We start from the raw sequence: 12,251 nt of genomic DNA on the forward strand, positions 1-12,251 counted from the left end.
CTATGGCATGGATCTATTTTTCTCAGAATGCAATCACATTTTTCACCTACTCAAAATAATGTGATATAAAGTTCTGTATGTTTCTTTGAAATGATTGTTCTGAGGTTGGCAAATTGTTAGTAGAAACTCAGTGTTCTCAGTAGATATTTTAATGTCAATGGGAAGATGCAGCAATGCCTCCCAGATGCAACAGGACTGATGCCCATATTAACTCACGGAGATCCCAACAGCACACACTAAACCTTCCAACCAGACAAAACCCCAAACCTGAGCAGGGGAAGTGGAGACAAAATCTCATCTTTAGCAAAGAAGCTATTTGCAACTGATACCTGTTGGCAAAGACAAAATCAGCTTTCTCCAATGGAGTGTCATTAGTGTCTCGCGCACACTCCAGGGCAGGCTCTTTGGAGTTTTTCAACCCACACAGTTGACGCAGTGGATTTTTTTTCAACATTACAAATCTTAGCTTCTTGATCAGGATAAAACTCTGCCATATTCATCTTTGGAAATGAGCCAAGGTGCCTGTTTTTAGTGTAGTCAACAGGTGACACTAGCACAATCACTATATAATTTAGAACACTTCTGTAAACTGAAAAGAAGCTCAAGATCATCATCTGCTTTTCCCATTGTCTAACACTAAAATGTTTTCTATTTCCATTGGCAGGCCTACACTATAGAAATAGAAATAGAAAGAAATAGAAAGAACCACTATCCAGCCTTTAGTTGGTTTCCCTTAGAATCTACCTTGTGGCATGATGCTATTTTTCTCTTGTGTCTGGATAGTATTCCATATAATGGATATATAACTTTTTTTTTAGTTAATGGAAACTTATATTGTTTCTACTTTGGGATATTTTGAATAGGGCTGTTAATAAATTTTCCTGTCAAAGTTTGTATAGTTAATTTTTTGAATCATTTTGTTTCTTTGTCAGTAAGAACTCTTCACAGTTTGATGAGCAGTGGTAACAACCTCTCCCTAAGCTTGAACCCTAAGTACTTGTTTTCCCCCAGAACCACCCATTGGACAGATGCACCCTCCACATGGCAGTGTCACTCCTCAGAAGAACAGCAACCTGCTTGTGATAACCGTGGTCACAGTCGGCGTCCTCACAGTGTTGGTCGTGGCGATTGTAGCTGTGATTTGCACCCGGCGCTCTTCAGCCCAGCAGAGGAAGTGAGTAGAAACTGACTCCCAAGAGAAAAAGAGTCTCCTTCTTAGACTGTATTCTTGGTGGCTCTCTGTTCTTCCTTAACTCACTACATGTCCCTTAGTGCTTGACCCTGGCTCTGCCCACTTCTGTCTACTTTAGGCATGTGATTAAGTTGCAGGTAGACTTGCAGATTTTGTAACACAACCTGCAATGAATATCCTGCATTTCTGTTCCCTTTTACTTCTCCGATGCTTTGTTAAATAGCAGTCAGAGAGGGACTCCACCAGGCCTCTCTCTAGCCCTCTCTGTAATTGCTTCAAGACAGTTGGAGATATTGTTCCTCCGTAGTACTTATTTATCACATTTGACAGGGAGGCCTGCAGGCAGGTAATCAATGCTTGTTGAATGGATGACTAAATATAGCATATCAAACTCAATGTCATTACAAACATAGGGAATGCTTGGCTCCTGGGCATTAGGAAAGAAAGAAGGAAGAGTCCAGTAATTCGAAAAGGTTCCTATTTTCTGTCTATGCTCAAATGTCAGAAAATAACATTGTTAATGGCTTCAAAACATTTTCATATTTTACAGTTCTTGATTTTACTGCAACACATAGTAAGTTAAGAATGGAAATACAGTTTGGCTATAACTCATCCATGTGACCAGGACAGATGCCTGTGTTTACAGATGTTGGAAGTTGCCAGAATTGCCTAGTCACTTGACATTCCAGTTTTTGTCAAATCCAGTCTAACACATATTTTCAGCTGCTGTAGCTGAATGTCTTTTGTTCCTTCTCCTTTTGTTTTGTTCTTGGCCTCAGGCTTGTGCTGACTTAAAGCCCAAGGCTGGGCCCGAAGTGGCTGGCATAACAGCTCTTCTCTATATTCATTGTCAACAAACATTCTCCAGCAAGTCATGTTTCTGCTTCCTTCATGCTTGGGCTCTCTCTTGTGCTCTACTGATGGCCTCTGTCATGTCCTCTAGCATTATATGTAAAAGCATAATAGGTGAGGAATACATCCTGAAGAAGTCTCTGGAGGCACAGAGGCAACCTATACATTAGGTTTCTGTCTAGTTTCAGCCATGGGTTGTACTGTTTGGAACTTGGAATTACTGGTGATCCAGTACACTGCATGAAAGGAAAAGCTAGTGAGTGAAGATAACAAGTTATCCTATGGTGTGAACCTAAGACATGGTCTCTCGGAGACACTTAGTTTACTAAGGAACAAGAATCAGGAACAAGAATTAATTGAGTGAATGCCTTAGACTGTCATTATAACAAAACACTTGAAGATGAATAACTCATCAAGAACATAGGTTTATTTTGGATTCAAAGTTATGGCAGCATAAGATATAGCTCTGCAAGTGAGAGTCACCTACTGTGGCTATATGCAAGGTGACATAGCAGAACAAGTAACAAATGTGGAAGAGAGGTGACAGGACAGGAAGCAAGAGACAAAAAGTAGCCCTACTTTGAAAGCTTCATGAACCCACTCTTATGAGAGTGATACGAAGTCCACAAAATGTAAGTCATCACTCAAATAAAAACATTCATTTTTTTTTAGTAGTATTTACACCAGTCAACACTGTCACCTTAGGGACTAGCCTCAATATGTTTCCCTAGTGACAAACCATGCACAGTAAGACCTTGACCTGGTGTTCTTAAGAAGGGTTGTTCAGACTTGGCATGGCATATTATCAAGGTGTCAGGTCGTTGAGGCAGAACTCAGAAGAATTCATATGAAGGAGAGAGGACATATTTGTTAAATGTTCAATGATTGTTAAAGCACAGGCACATTTGTGAATTTCCCAGCCTTTGACTATGCTATCTGTAGAGGGTTTGGAGTTTTGGTTTTGCTTGCTTCATGGTCATACTGACTGATGAACTATGGTCCTGGGTATATTACCTCTCTAGGGGAAATGTCTCTTCTCTAATGGTATAAAACTAAAACTTGTCAGTCTATTGAGAGCACCTCATATAATCTCGAAAACCAACAGGAAACCCATTGGATAATATGACCTTGAAAACTTTATCATGAAAAATAGTGAATTTGTTCTAAAACATATGTAGTTATTAAAAAATAGAAAATGAAGGAATAAAGTAATGATCCTGTTAATGGCTGAGAACCCAAAGGAACTGAAGTTATTTTTTCCTTCTCTGACTCACAAAGTCTGTTGATGTAATTCCACACATTGTCGTGTCATGACTGACTCACTGACTTTAGTTTTCTTCTCTGACAAAATACGTTGCAGAATATTGACAAGATGTCTCAGCATAAAGGTCCCTGCTGCCAAACCGAGGACCATAGTACAATATCTAGAGCTCACAGGGCTGAAGGAAAGAGCTTACTCCCAAAAGTTTTCTCTGAACTCCACATGCACTCTATACACACAGGCATGTGTGTGCATAAATACAATTTAAAAATGATATACATACAGATTAGGCTGGCTGTGTGTGTATTTGTATGTACATGTACACACACAATGACACAGACACACACACACACACACACACACACACACACACATATATATATATATATATATATATATATATATATATATATATATATATAAATTAAAGAAAAAGAGTCCATGAATTTGAGAGAGAGCAGGGAAAGGATGTGTAGGAAGAGCTGGGGTTGGAAAGGGAAGGAGATAAATTGTGTGTGTGTGTGTGTGTGTGTGTGTGTGTGTGTGTGTATGTAGTGTATATATATGTATATATATTTAAAAATTATGTATGTATGTATGTATGTATGTATGTATGTAAAGGGAAAGAGGAAAGGGTCTTTTCCTTGCAATTATTTCTGGCTTTTCTTCACTATTTTATTTCTGTGAGGATCTTCCCCCAGACCATTTTTACTCCGGAAACTCTAGAACCAATTAATACAGATGAAGTCAAAATCAATTCCAATCTGAAACAGAAAGCAGCTTCTTTACTGAGTTCTTGGGAGGCTGGGAGAGGACAGGAGAGGGGTGAGTGAGGCAGTTAGTGCTGTGGAGTAGGTAACACACCCAGGGACCCTTTGCTGTCTCTTGAGACAGCTGAAGAATGGAGTTTCCTTTGTGTTTTCCCGGGAGTACAATTTATTACCTCCAAGTAAACTGAAATTTTTATCAACTATCAGGAATTTCTTATTTGAATTAACATGTACATATTTATTTCATCGCATTTTTATTGCTACATATCATATGTTTAATAATAGTGGAAAATGTTTTCCTCCATATTCTTCTGCTGCTGGTGGTGCTGCTGCTGCCACCGCCAATATCTCTTATGCACTTGTGTCATATGTGGGCAGGACCTTTATCCTTTAGCATGAGTGTCTTCATGCTTAGTCAGAACCAACACACATATGTCCATCATGCAGTCTAGCCTAAAACACATAAGTCCCAAGTGGAATACTTGTAAATTACAAAATCACACAGCAGCATGTAGGTATAAAGTAATATGAAATAAAAGAAAATTTTCATAATTTTGGTAATTAAAGTTTTCTTACTTGGAAGAGAACCCACATTCATATTTTAAGTTAGTGAGATTACAATAGAAAATTTAAATATAGATAAATTGTGTTTTATTGAAAGCAAAGTTGGTGAGTGCTTTTCCTGTGCTTTTGTTAAGGTAAGAATATTTGCCTTGTGAACATAGAAATCACATACTGTTGAGTTAGAATCTATATATAGTTAATAAAGATTAAAGGGTTAATATCTATCCTATCATGGATAGATATTATTAGAATCATGGGACAGTTATCAAAATAGACAACAATCTTAATACATCAAATTAAAATATGCAAATAAGCCCCCTATCCCTTGATATGAGTTCTCAGCTGAGCCTTATGTTTAATGTGTGTAGCATGTTTTAAAAATAGCATTGATTCAAATCTTAACAAAAAAAATCATTATTCTCATTACCAAAGATCAACTGTTTAAAATCTCAAATGATTTCAACTGCCTTTTAACTTCTAATGGGATTTTGCCTGATTTTCATTTCTTTAACATTTTAATTGCTTTTGCATACTCCTTTCACATTGTGTTTTACTGGCAACTTCTTAAGGCCATAAAGTCAACTAACTCAACCTTAAAAAACACAGGTATAAGCCGGGTGCAGTAGTGCAAGCATGTAATCCTAACACTCAGGGAGGCAGAGGCAGGTGGATCTCTGTGAGTTCAAGTTCAGCCTGGTCTACAAAGTGAGCACAGAACAGTCAAGGCTATCCAGAGAACCCCATCTCGGAAAACAAAACAAAACAAAACAAACAACAACAACAACAAAACCCCACAGGTGTAGTCAAACATTGACATCTTCTGCATTTTTAATACCAGCCTAATTGCTATTAGTCACATAAAAATAGTCAACATAGCAGATGGAGAAAGCAGGGGATCATTGACCTTGCCTGTCCTCCATCCTCCCTTTCTTCACAGCCTATGCTGTGTCTTCACTCATTGCAGAAACTCTTCCTTCCTGGTGTCCTCTCTACCTGTGGGCAAGCATCCAGCTACACCATCCACTAGACCGTGAGCATGCCATTGACTGGGAATTAATATATACGGCTGCTCATGTGTCTGCCTCTGGTGGAAAAGTTGAACAAAGTGTAATTTTAGCACATAGTAGGGCCTAAATAATTTGTTGCAACATGAAAAAGCATCTAGATGAGGACAGCAGTGCATTAGAACGTCACTGGATACAGACATAAATAAAACAAACATCCATCCCATCTGTGTTGCTTTTAAGCCACTCACACCCCCCCAACACAATCATGGAAGATGAAGAAGGTTTCCTTAGAATAGCAGGCGATGAGAAAAGCATGGAGCAGATAGAACAGTAAGGAATATATGAAGGAGCTTTCAAGTAACAAGAATGAAGGGTTCTTCTCTGTGTGTTCCTGATATCACTGCATGTATGATATCTGTGTGGTTTGGCTTCATACAAATAATGAACGTGATAACTCTTAACTTTTGAACTAAAACTATCTCTCCAGGTACCCACTGATAGTTCTGTAGGAGGCAAGGCCCCCAACGCTTTGGAGTCTCTGCCTTTTCAACCTACCGTCTACCATATCTGGTATACTCATCTTACTCCAACAGAACAGAAATTCCCAACGCCATGTTACTTTTCATCCTTTATCACGCTGCCAATGTCTCTCCCGTCTTTGTATTTGTAATACTTACCATGCTTCTTGGCATAGGTTTGCTATTCCACACACTCTCAAGAAATGAATAAGTGACTTATTGAAAACATTGGGTGCAGCTGCGGAAGTGCAGGAAAAGTTTGCCCTGTGTGGCTGGAGGAGTTGTGCTATCATAGAGAAACAGCCTGACAGCTCAGTGAGACAGCTGACACCCAGAGCCTACTTAAGAGGCATAAAGAGAGGAAAACAAGTTCTCTAGTCTAATATTTTACTCACTTAAAGTGGGTAGGAGGGCTCTATAAAAAAGTGAAAGGAACTCTGGAGACTACACGAACTCAGTCACAGTCATAGGGGAGGAGAGTAAGAGAAAAAGGGAGGAATGGGAGGATACAAGGGATGGGATAACAATTGAGATGTAATATGAGTAAAGTAATAAAATATATTAAAGAAGAAAACAGGATTCCAAAGGTATTTGGGACAAAAAGTAATCAAACAAATAACCAAACAGATAGACTTGAACCCCAGTATTCCCTCATACTAGAAATACTTTTCACAGTGTCACTAATGTCCCAAGCAGAGGGCCAGGTGAGATGTACACTTTGTCTTTGAGTGTACCTGAAGTAGGAAAACAGCTCCCATTTTAAAGGTAGTTTCTGAAAGAAAAATGGTAATTGTGGGAAAGAATAGTTTTGTATTGCAAGAAAGGGTTAAATGTCTGGTATTTTCTCACTCAATAGAAACATCATATTTAAAATATAAGCAAATGAAACTAAATAAATCGCCCTGCAGTATTTTACATGTGATAGATTTGCCTGTTAAAACAGAGATCACCGCACCCCTCAATATGGCCTCTCCTTCAGTAATCCTGAGTGAGTGCCTACAGCTCGGCTCCTGGGCCACACTTTGAAATCACTAGGACCATCTGTATACATGTTATAAAGATTCTACTGCAGAAAACAGCTATGAGTTCTGCCATAGCTTTGGCCATTAAGCTGGGGAGACAACAGATGGGCAGAAGGTCAGGGTGACAGCCGCTCTTTGTAGAGTTTGAAGATGAACTTCAGAAACTTTCATTCTAAGCACCTGCTGGGTTTATTGCACACCTGCCACAATGCAGGTGGAGAAGATGGAGAGGAGCAGCTCTGCGCACAAGGCTCCTCTCTGTGGAAAAAAAATGGGGGTTGTTGTGGGAAGAGGAGTGGGGAAATGTTCACCGGAAATACATACACAAACAGGAAAGGAGCCTGGATAGAGACCCTCAGGATCTCACAGGCCTCTTCCTGAGCAGCTGAGAGCTCCAGAAAAAAAAAATCTGAATCTGGTAACAATCTCTCAGCAAAGCTGTCTGAGTTCATCTGGAATCATGATGTCTTCTCAACTGAGTTCACGATGCACAAGCAACAAAGAGCTGCAGCCTTTCCTTAGATTTGCAACTTTTAAAAAATAGATTAGGTCTGGGACCCAGAAGGCTGGGCTGTAGAGTGATAGGGGCTGGAAAATGACTGGTTGAACAAGGCATACATTTAAATACGAGGCAACAAATACTCTAGATTTATTACTGGTTTCATAAAGAGGACGTTTCATACATCTGTGTGTGGTTATCTGTTTTTCTGAGAAAGGATCTCAATTAGACCATGTTGGCCTACCACTCAGTATGATTAGCCCAGAAACTCAACCTGTCTTTTTTGCTTTAGCCTCCTAAATACTGGGATTACAGGCTTAACCCATATCATCTTGCTTTCCATAAAAAGGAAAAAGAAAAAAGAAATGTTTTTGAGATTTAATTTCAATTTCTACTTTTGGGTGTGGGTGTATGTGTGTGTGTGTGTGCATGCATGCATGTCTGCGTGTGTAAGTGTGTGTCTACTTATGCTATATGTGGGTGTCCAGGGAGGCCAGAGAGGGCATCAAATGCCCTGGAGCTGGAGTTACAAGCCATTGTGTGCCTCATAGACTAGGGTAACGGGAGGCAAGCCTGAGTCCTGTGGAGGATCAGCAAGTGATGATTAATGGAACCATCTCTCTGGTCCCACTAAAGAGTTTTGATCAATATTTTTCCATGAGCCATTTACAATTGAGTAACCTTGAGAAATCAAGTGGTGCCATCCTGAGTGTGGGAGCTGGTACTTCTCTAAAGACAACCATGGGGATGCTGAAGTTATTGAGCATTTTAGTTTGAAAGAAAGAGAGACAACAGGGGGATGCTTCTAAGTTTAAGAATAGGAAACATCTTCTCTAGTGACAGTAGGGTTAAGCAAAATATAGTTTTTGTGAGCCCTGCAGATCTGTTGAGGATAGCAGGTGAAATGTAAAATAATGGATTTATACAATGGAGACCAGTGATTACTGCCTCACACACCAGAAGCCTACCTGGGACTTAGGTTGAACCACTCTTGGAGACAATGTGGGGCTGCTGTCATGATTCCAACCAGGATGCTGTGAAGAAGGCATTCGAGCAGTAAGCACACATTATTTGTCTACTAAAACACAAAGCAGCTTTTAAGTCTGGAGTTGTTTGTCTCCCATCCTCATCAGCCTACTTCAGAAAGACAGAAAAGAACGCTGAGAAATTTCAATAACTTGTACCACGGAACATTAATTGGAAAATATTTGCAAAGCTTCTAAGTTGGTATCTGCAAAGGCAAAGTCATTTCCAAAGGTTTTGAAGAGCTTGCAGTTTTTTTCCTTATAATCAGCTTGTTTGGGGCTTGGTGAATGACCCAGTCAGGAAAGTGCTTGCTGCACAGCCATGAGGACTTGAGTTGGACCCCTAACATCCATGTAAAACTCAAGCACTTTAGTTCAAGCTCTGGGAGTGTGGAGATGGGCAGATCCCCAGGGCTTGTTGACAAGCCAGCCTAGCCTAATTGATGCTTTTCAAGACTCTGATGAAAAAACAAGATAGATTGTTCTTGATGAATAATAACACCAAATGTTGACTTTTGGCCTCCATGCAAACACTTGCACTCATGTGTGCGCACGCACATGCGTGCAAGCACACACACACACACACACACACACACACACACACACACACGTACATACACACACAAACACACACATGATTAGTTTGTCTTGGTCACTAAACAAACACTGCCATTCAGTCCTCCCACTGCAGTGCATATGCAGATGACCCAAAACATCTCATTAAAACATTACTTACAAGACATGTTGGGGCAGACATGGCCCGTGAGCCACCATTTTGTGGCTCCCTGATGAAGAGAAAGGTTAGTACAAGCACCATGCTACTTTACTTTCTATGCAGAGTCTTTGAGACTCAGTAACCTCAAGATGTGATTACCACTGAATAAAGTATTAAATTTAGGGTAGCTAAAATCTTACTGAAGCAAATAAGAAGAGTTTGAATATGTTTCAAGAGAAGGGATCTTTCCTTCTTTTCTAATTTCAAAAGACAAGTCTACTGTGTTTGGCTCCGGATGCTCAGTGACTCCAAGGCAAAGTGTTTTATTCACCTAAGAATGTCCTCATGTGGCCTTTTGTTTTTAAATACCAAGCGTCCCTGTTGCGCATTAAATTATACAGCTGAGGCGTAGACTTTCCTGTAAGCTCCATTCTTAGCAGTTGGCACAAACTCTGGCCTTTTTATTTCTATCTGCCCTTTCAAAGCTACTTGTTCACTTATCTCTGAAACAGATGTTGCAGTCAGGTACCGTATGCCCACCTCCAAAGATTGGCATATGGCTCTGTCTAAGCCATTGTCACCGTGAGCATGAATTGCCAGATGCTGAAACTGGGGAAAGGCTCCTGGCAGGCTGGAGGAACCCTGGGGACTAAGCTAAGCATCTCCTAGAAATGTGTTGAGGCTCTGGGGGGAGAAGAGGAAATACAGCCAGGACAAGGCTGCCAATTTTGGGGTTTCATCTGATTCCTCCTGGGAACCCTTTTTGTTTCTTTGCTCTGCTTGCAACCTGCACTGACTGAGGAAAGCGAGGAGGAAGCACCATGGAACTGAAGCACTCACATCCCCTTTACCTTCTCACTCTGTTGCATAGGAAACGGGCCACCCACAGTGTGAGCAAGCGGAAGGGCAGTCAGAAGGACCTCCGACCTCCTGACCTTTGGATACACCATGAAGAAATGGAAATGAAAAATATCGAGAAGCCTGCGGGAACTGACCCTGCAGGAAGGGACTCCCCCATCCAGAGCTGCCAAGATCTCACACCAGTCAGCCACAGCCAGTCAGAAAGCCAGATGGGAAGCAAAAGTGCCTCCCATTCAGGTAACAATAGTCTCTGGCATCAGAGAGGCCTGCTAGGGGACTCTGCACACTTTCTTTTGTAGAGCAATCTTCTGCTACTTTGCATACCATTTTGTGTCATTTACCAATGAAAGCCAGCTGATGAAAATTTGGTGGCACATCTGCGCCCTCCATCATCCTGTTGCCTGCCTTCTCTAATTTTAACAGTTCTGGAAGGTTCTTATAGCTTAGCAGCTATGCAGCTGGGGATATAGACATGAGAAGCCTAATTGAAACAATCACATTGTCTTATGTACAAAATATTGTTGATGCAATACAGTCTGAGGCTAGTCATACATTTTCCCACCTCTCAATCTCTGTTGGATCATTAAAAGGTGCTTCTAAATGTGTTATTGATTAATTGTTTGAAAAATTAACATTAGGAGCACCTGAAGAATGAAAAACATCATTACTTTGGCATTCATTACCAGGCAGATCAGCTGTCATCTCCAGTCAGATTATTATGTGATCTCTCACTGGACACGGTCATTTGAAAGCTGTTGATATACAGAGGCCAATGAAGGAAGTGCCAATTGCTCAGTAGACTGCAGCATGATAATTGATGTCCAGGGATCACTAAGAATTCAGTAAAGTGATTCTAAAATGCACTGTTTTCTGGAGGCCATTGTGCCTGAAGTGTATTTACTGGAAATACAATAGCAAATATGATGAGCATCAGAAAAGTGCTGAATCTACTCAGTAAATGAGTGGCCACTCTTTTTAAACTAAATTAAAAGTCCTAGTCATGTTAATGTGCAAATGGTTCACTTGGCTTTGTCAATTCATGTATTCTGAAACAAAGATTTGAGTCACTGATATCTCAAGCATGGGCTGGGTGGTCCCCTCCTAGACTTTGAATGGCATCCCTAGCAGATGTAAGGGCAGCCTTCTCATATTGAAAACGATAATCTAGAATTTAAGGTTCCCTTTGCTTGTTGCTGGCTACACATGTGAACACAGAGACAGCTTTATCGTCTGCTCATTTGACCCTCTAGTGCTTTCAAGCCGACTAGAATGTTAAACTGGGCCAGGAGGGTCCTGGTTTGTTTCAGAATCACCTCTATGAATTTCTCTGCTGCTTAGTCTTGTTCCCATTTACATAGAGAAAATAGCTGCAATAATTGAACTATCAAGCAGAAGGGCTATTCTGGCTTACAGCTTCAGAGCTTTCAACCTCTGGTAGCCTGGTCCTGTTGCTTTGGGTCTGTGATCACACAGTCAGTGGTGGGAGTACATGACAGAGGAATCTGGCTCACCTAAAGCCAGAAGGAAGGTAAGAAAGACCAAATCAAGAACAAAGTGGCTTCCGAAGATCTCCTCTAAAGTTATGTTCTCAGGCACTTAACTTCCTTCTAAATGTCCTCTCACTTCCCAGTAGCCATACTGATGGGCAGCCAAGTCTCTAATACATGAAACTTTGAGTAACAGTTAATAGGACCCCCACAGAACACCCCCTTCCCATTCTTTGGTGGTAAGCCAGAAAAAGGAGATTCCATGAAAAAGAAAAGAATGGACAGGATTCCTGGAATTCCTCACTGTTTTTCTCTAAGGGGGCCCTTAAGTAGCATCCATAAGCCACATCTCTCCTGATGGACAAATATTAGTTCTTTTCAGACACTTGTGGAGTTCTTCCATTGCCCAAGTCTATCAGCGCATGGCTCTCCCTGAAAACTCATGTGTCCTTCGCTGTGTGAAACTGTGTAGGCAGTT

The 12,251-nt window shown here is 40.7% G+C and overlaps 1 protein-coding gene across 2 annotated transcripts in view; it reads left to right on the forward strand.

Annotated features, from left to right (window-relative positions):
* DCC (DCC netrin 1 receptor) overlaps nt 1–12,251 on the forward strand; it is a 1,088,923-nt gene that overhangs the window by 1,010,183 nt on the left and 66,489 nt on the right. For both annotated transcript variants that reach the window (XM_084780514.1, XM_084780515.1), the window contains exons 23-24: nt 1,012–1,174; nt 10,297–10,523. In XM_084780514.1, coding sequence (XP_084636640.1) covers nt 1,012–1,174; nt 10,297–10,523 — 390 coding nt within the window. The remainder of the gene's footprint in view (nt 1–1,011; nt 1,175–10,296; nt 10,524–12,251) is intronic.

The sequence above is a fragment of the Acomys minous genome (genome assembly GCF_964271855.1).
Source record: "Acomys minous genome assembly, chromosome: 4".
NCBI lineage: Eukaryota > Metazoa > Chordata > Mammalia > Rodentia > Muridae > Acomys > Acomys minous.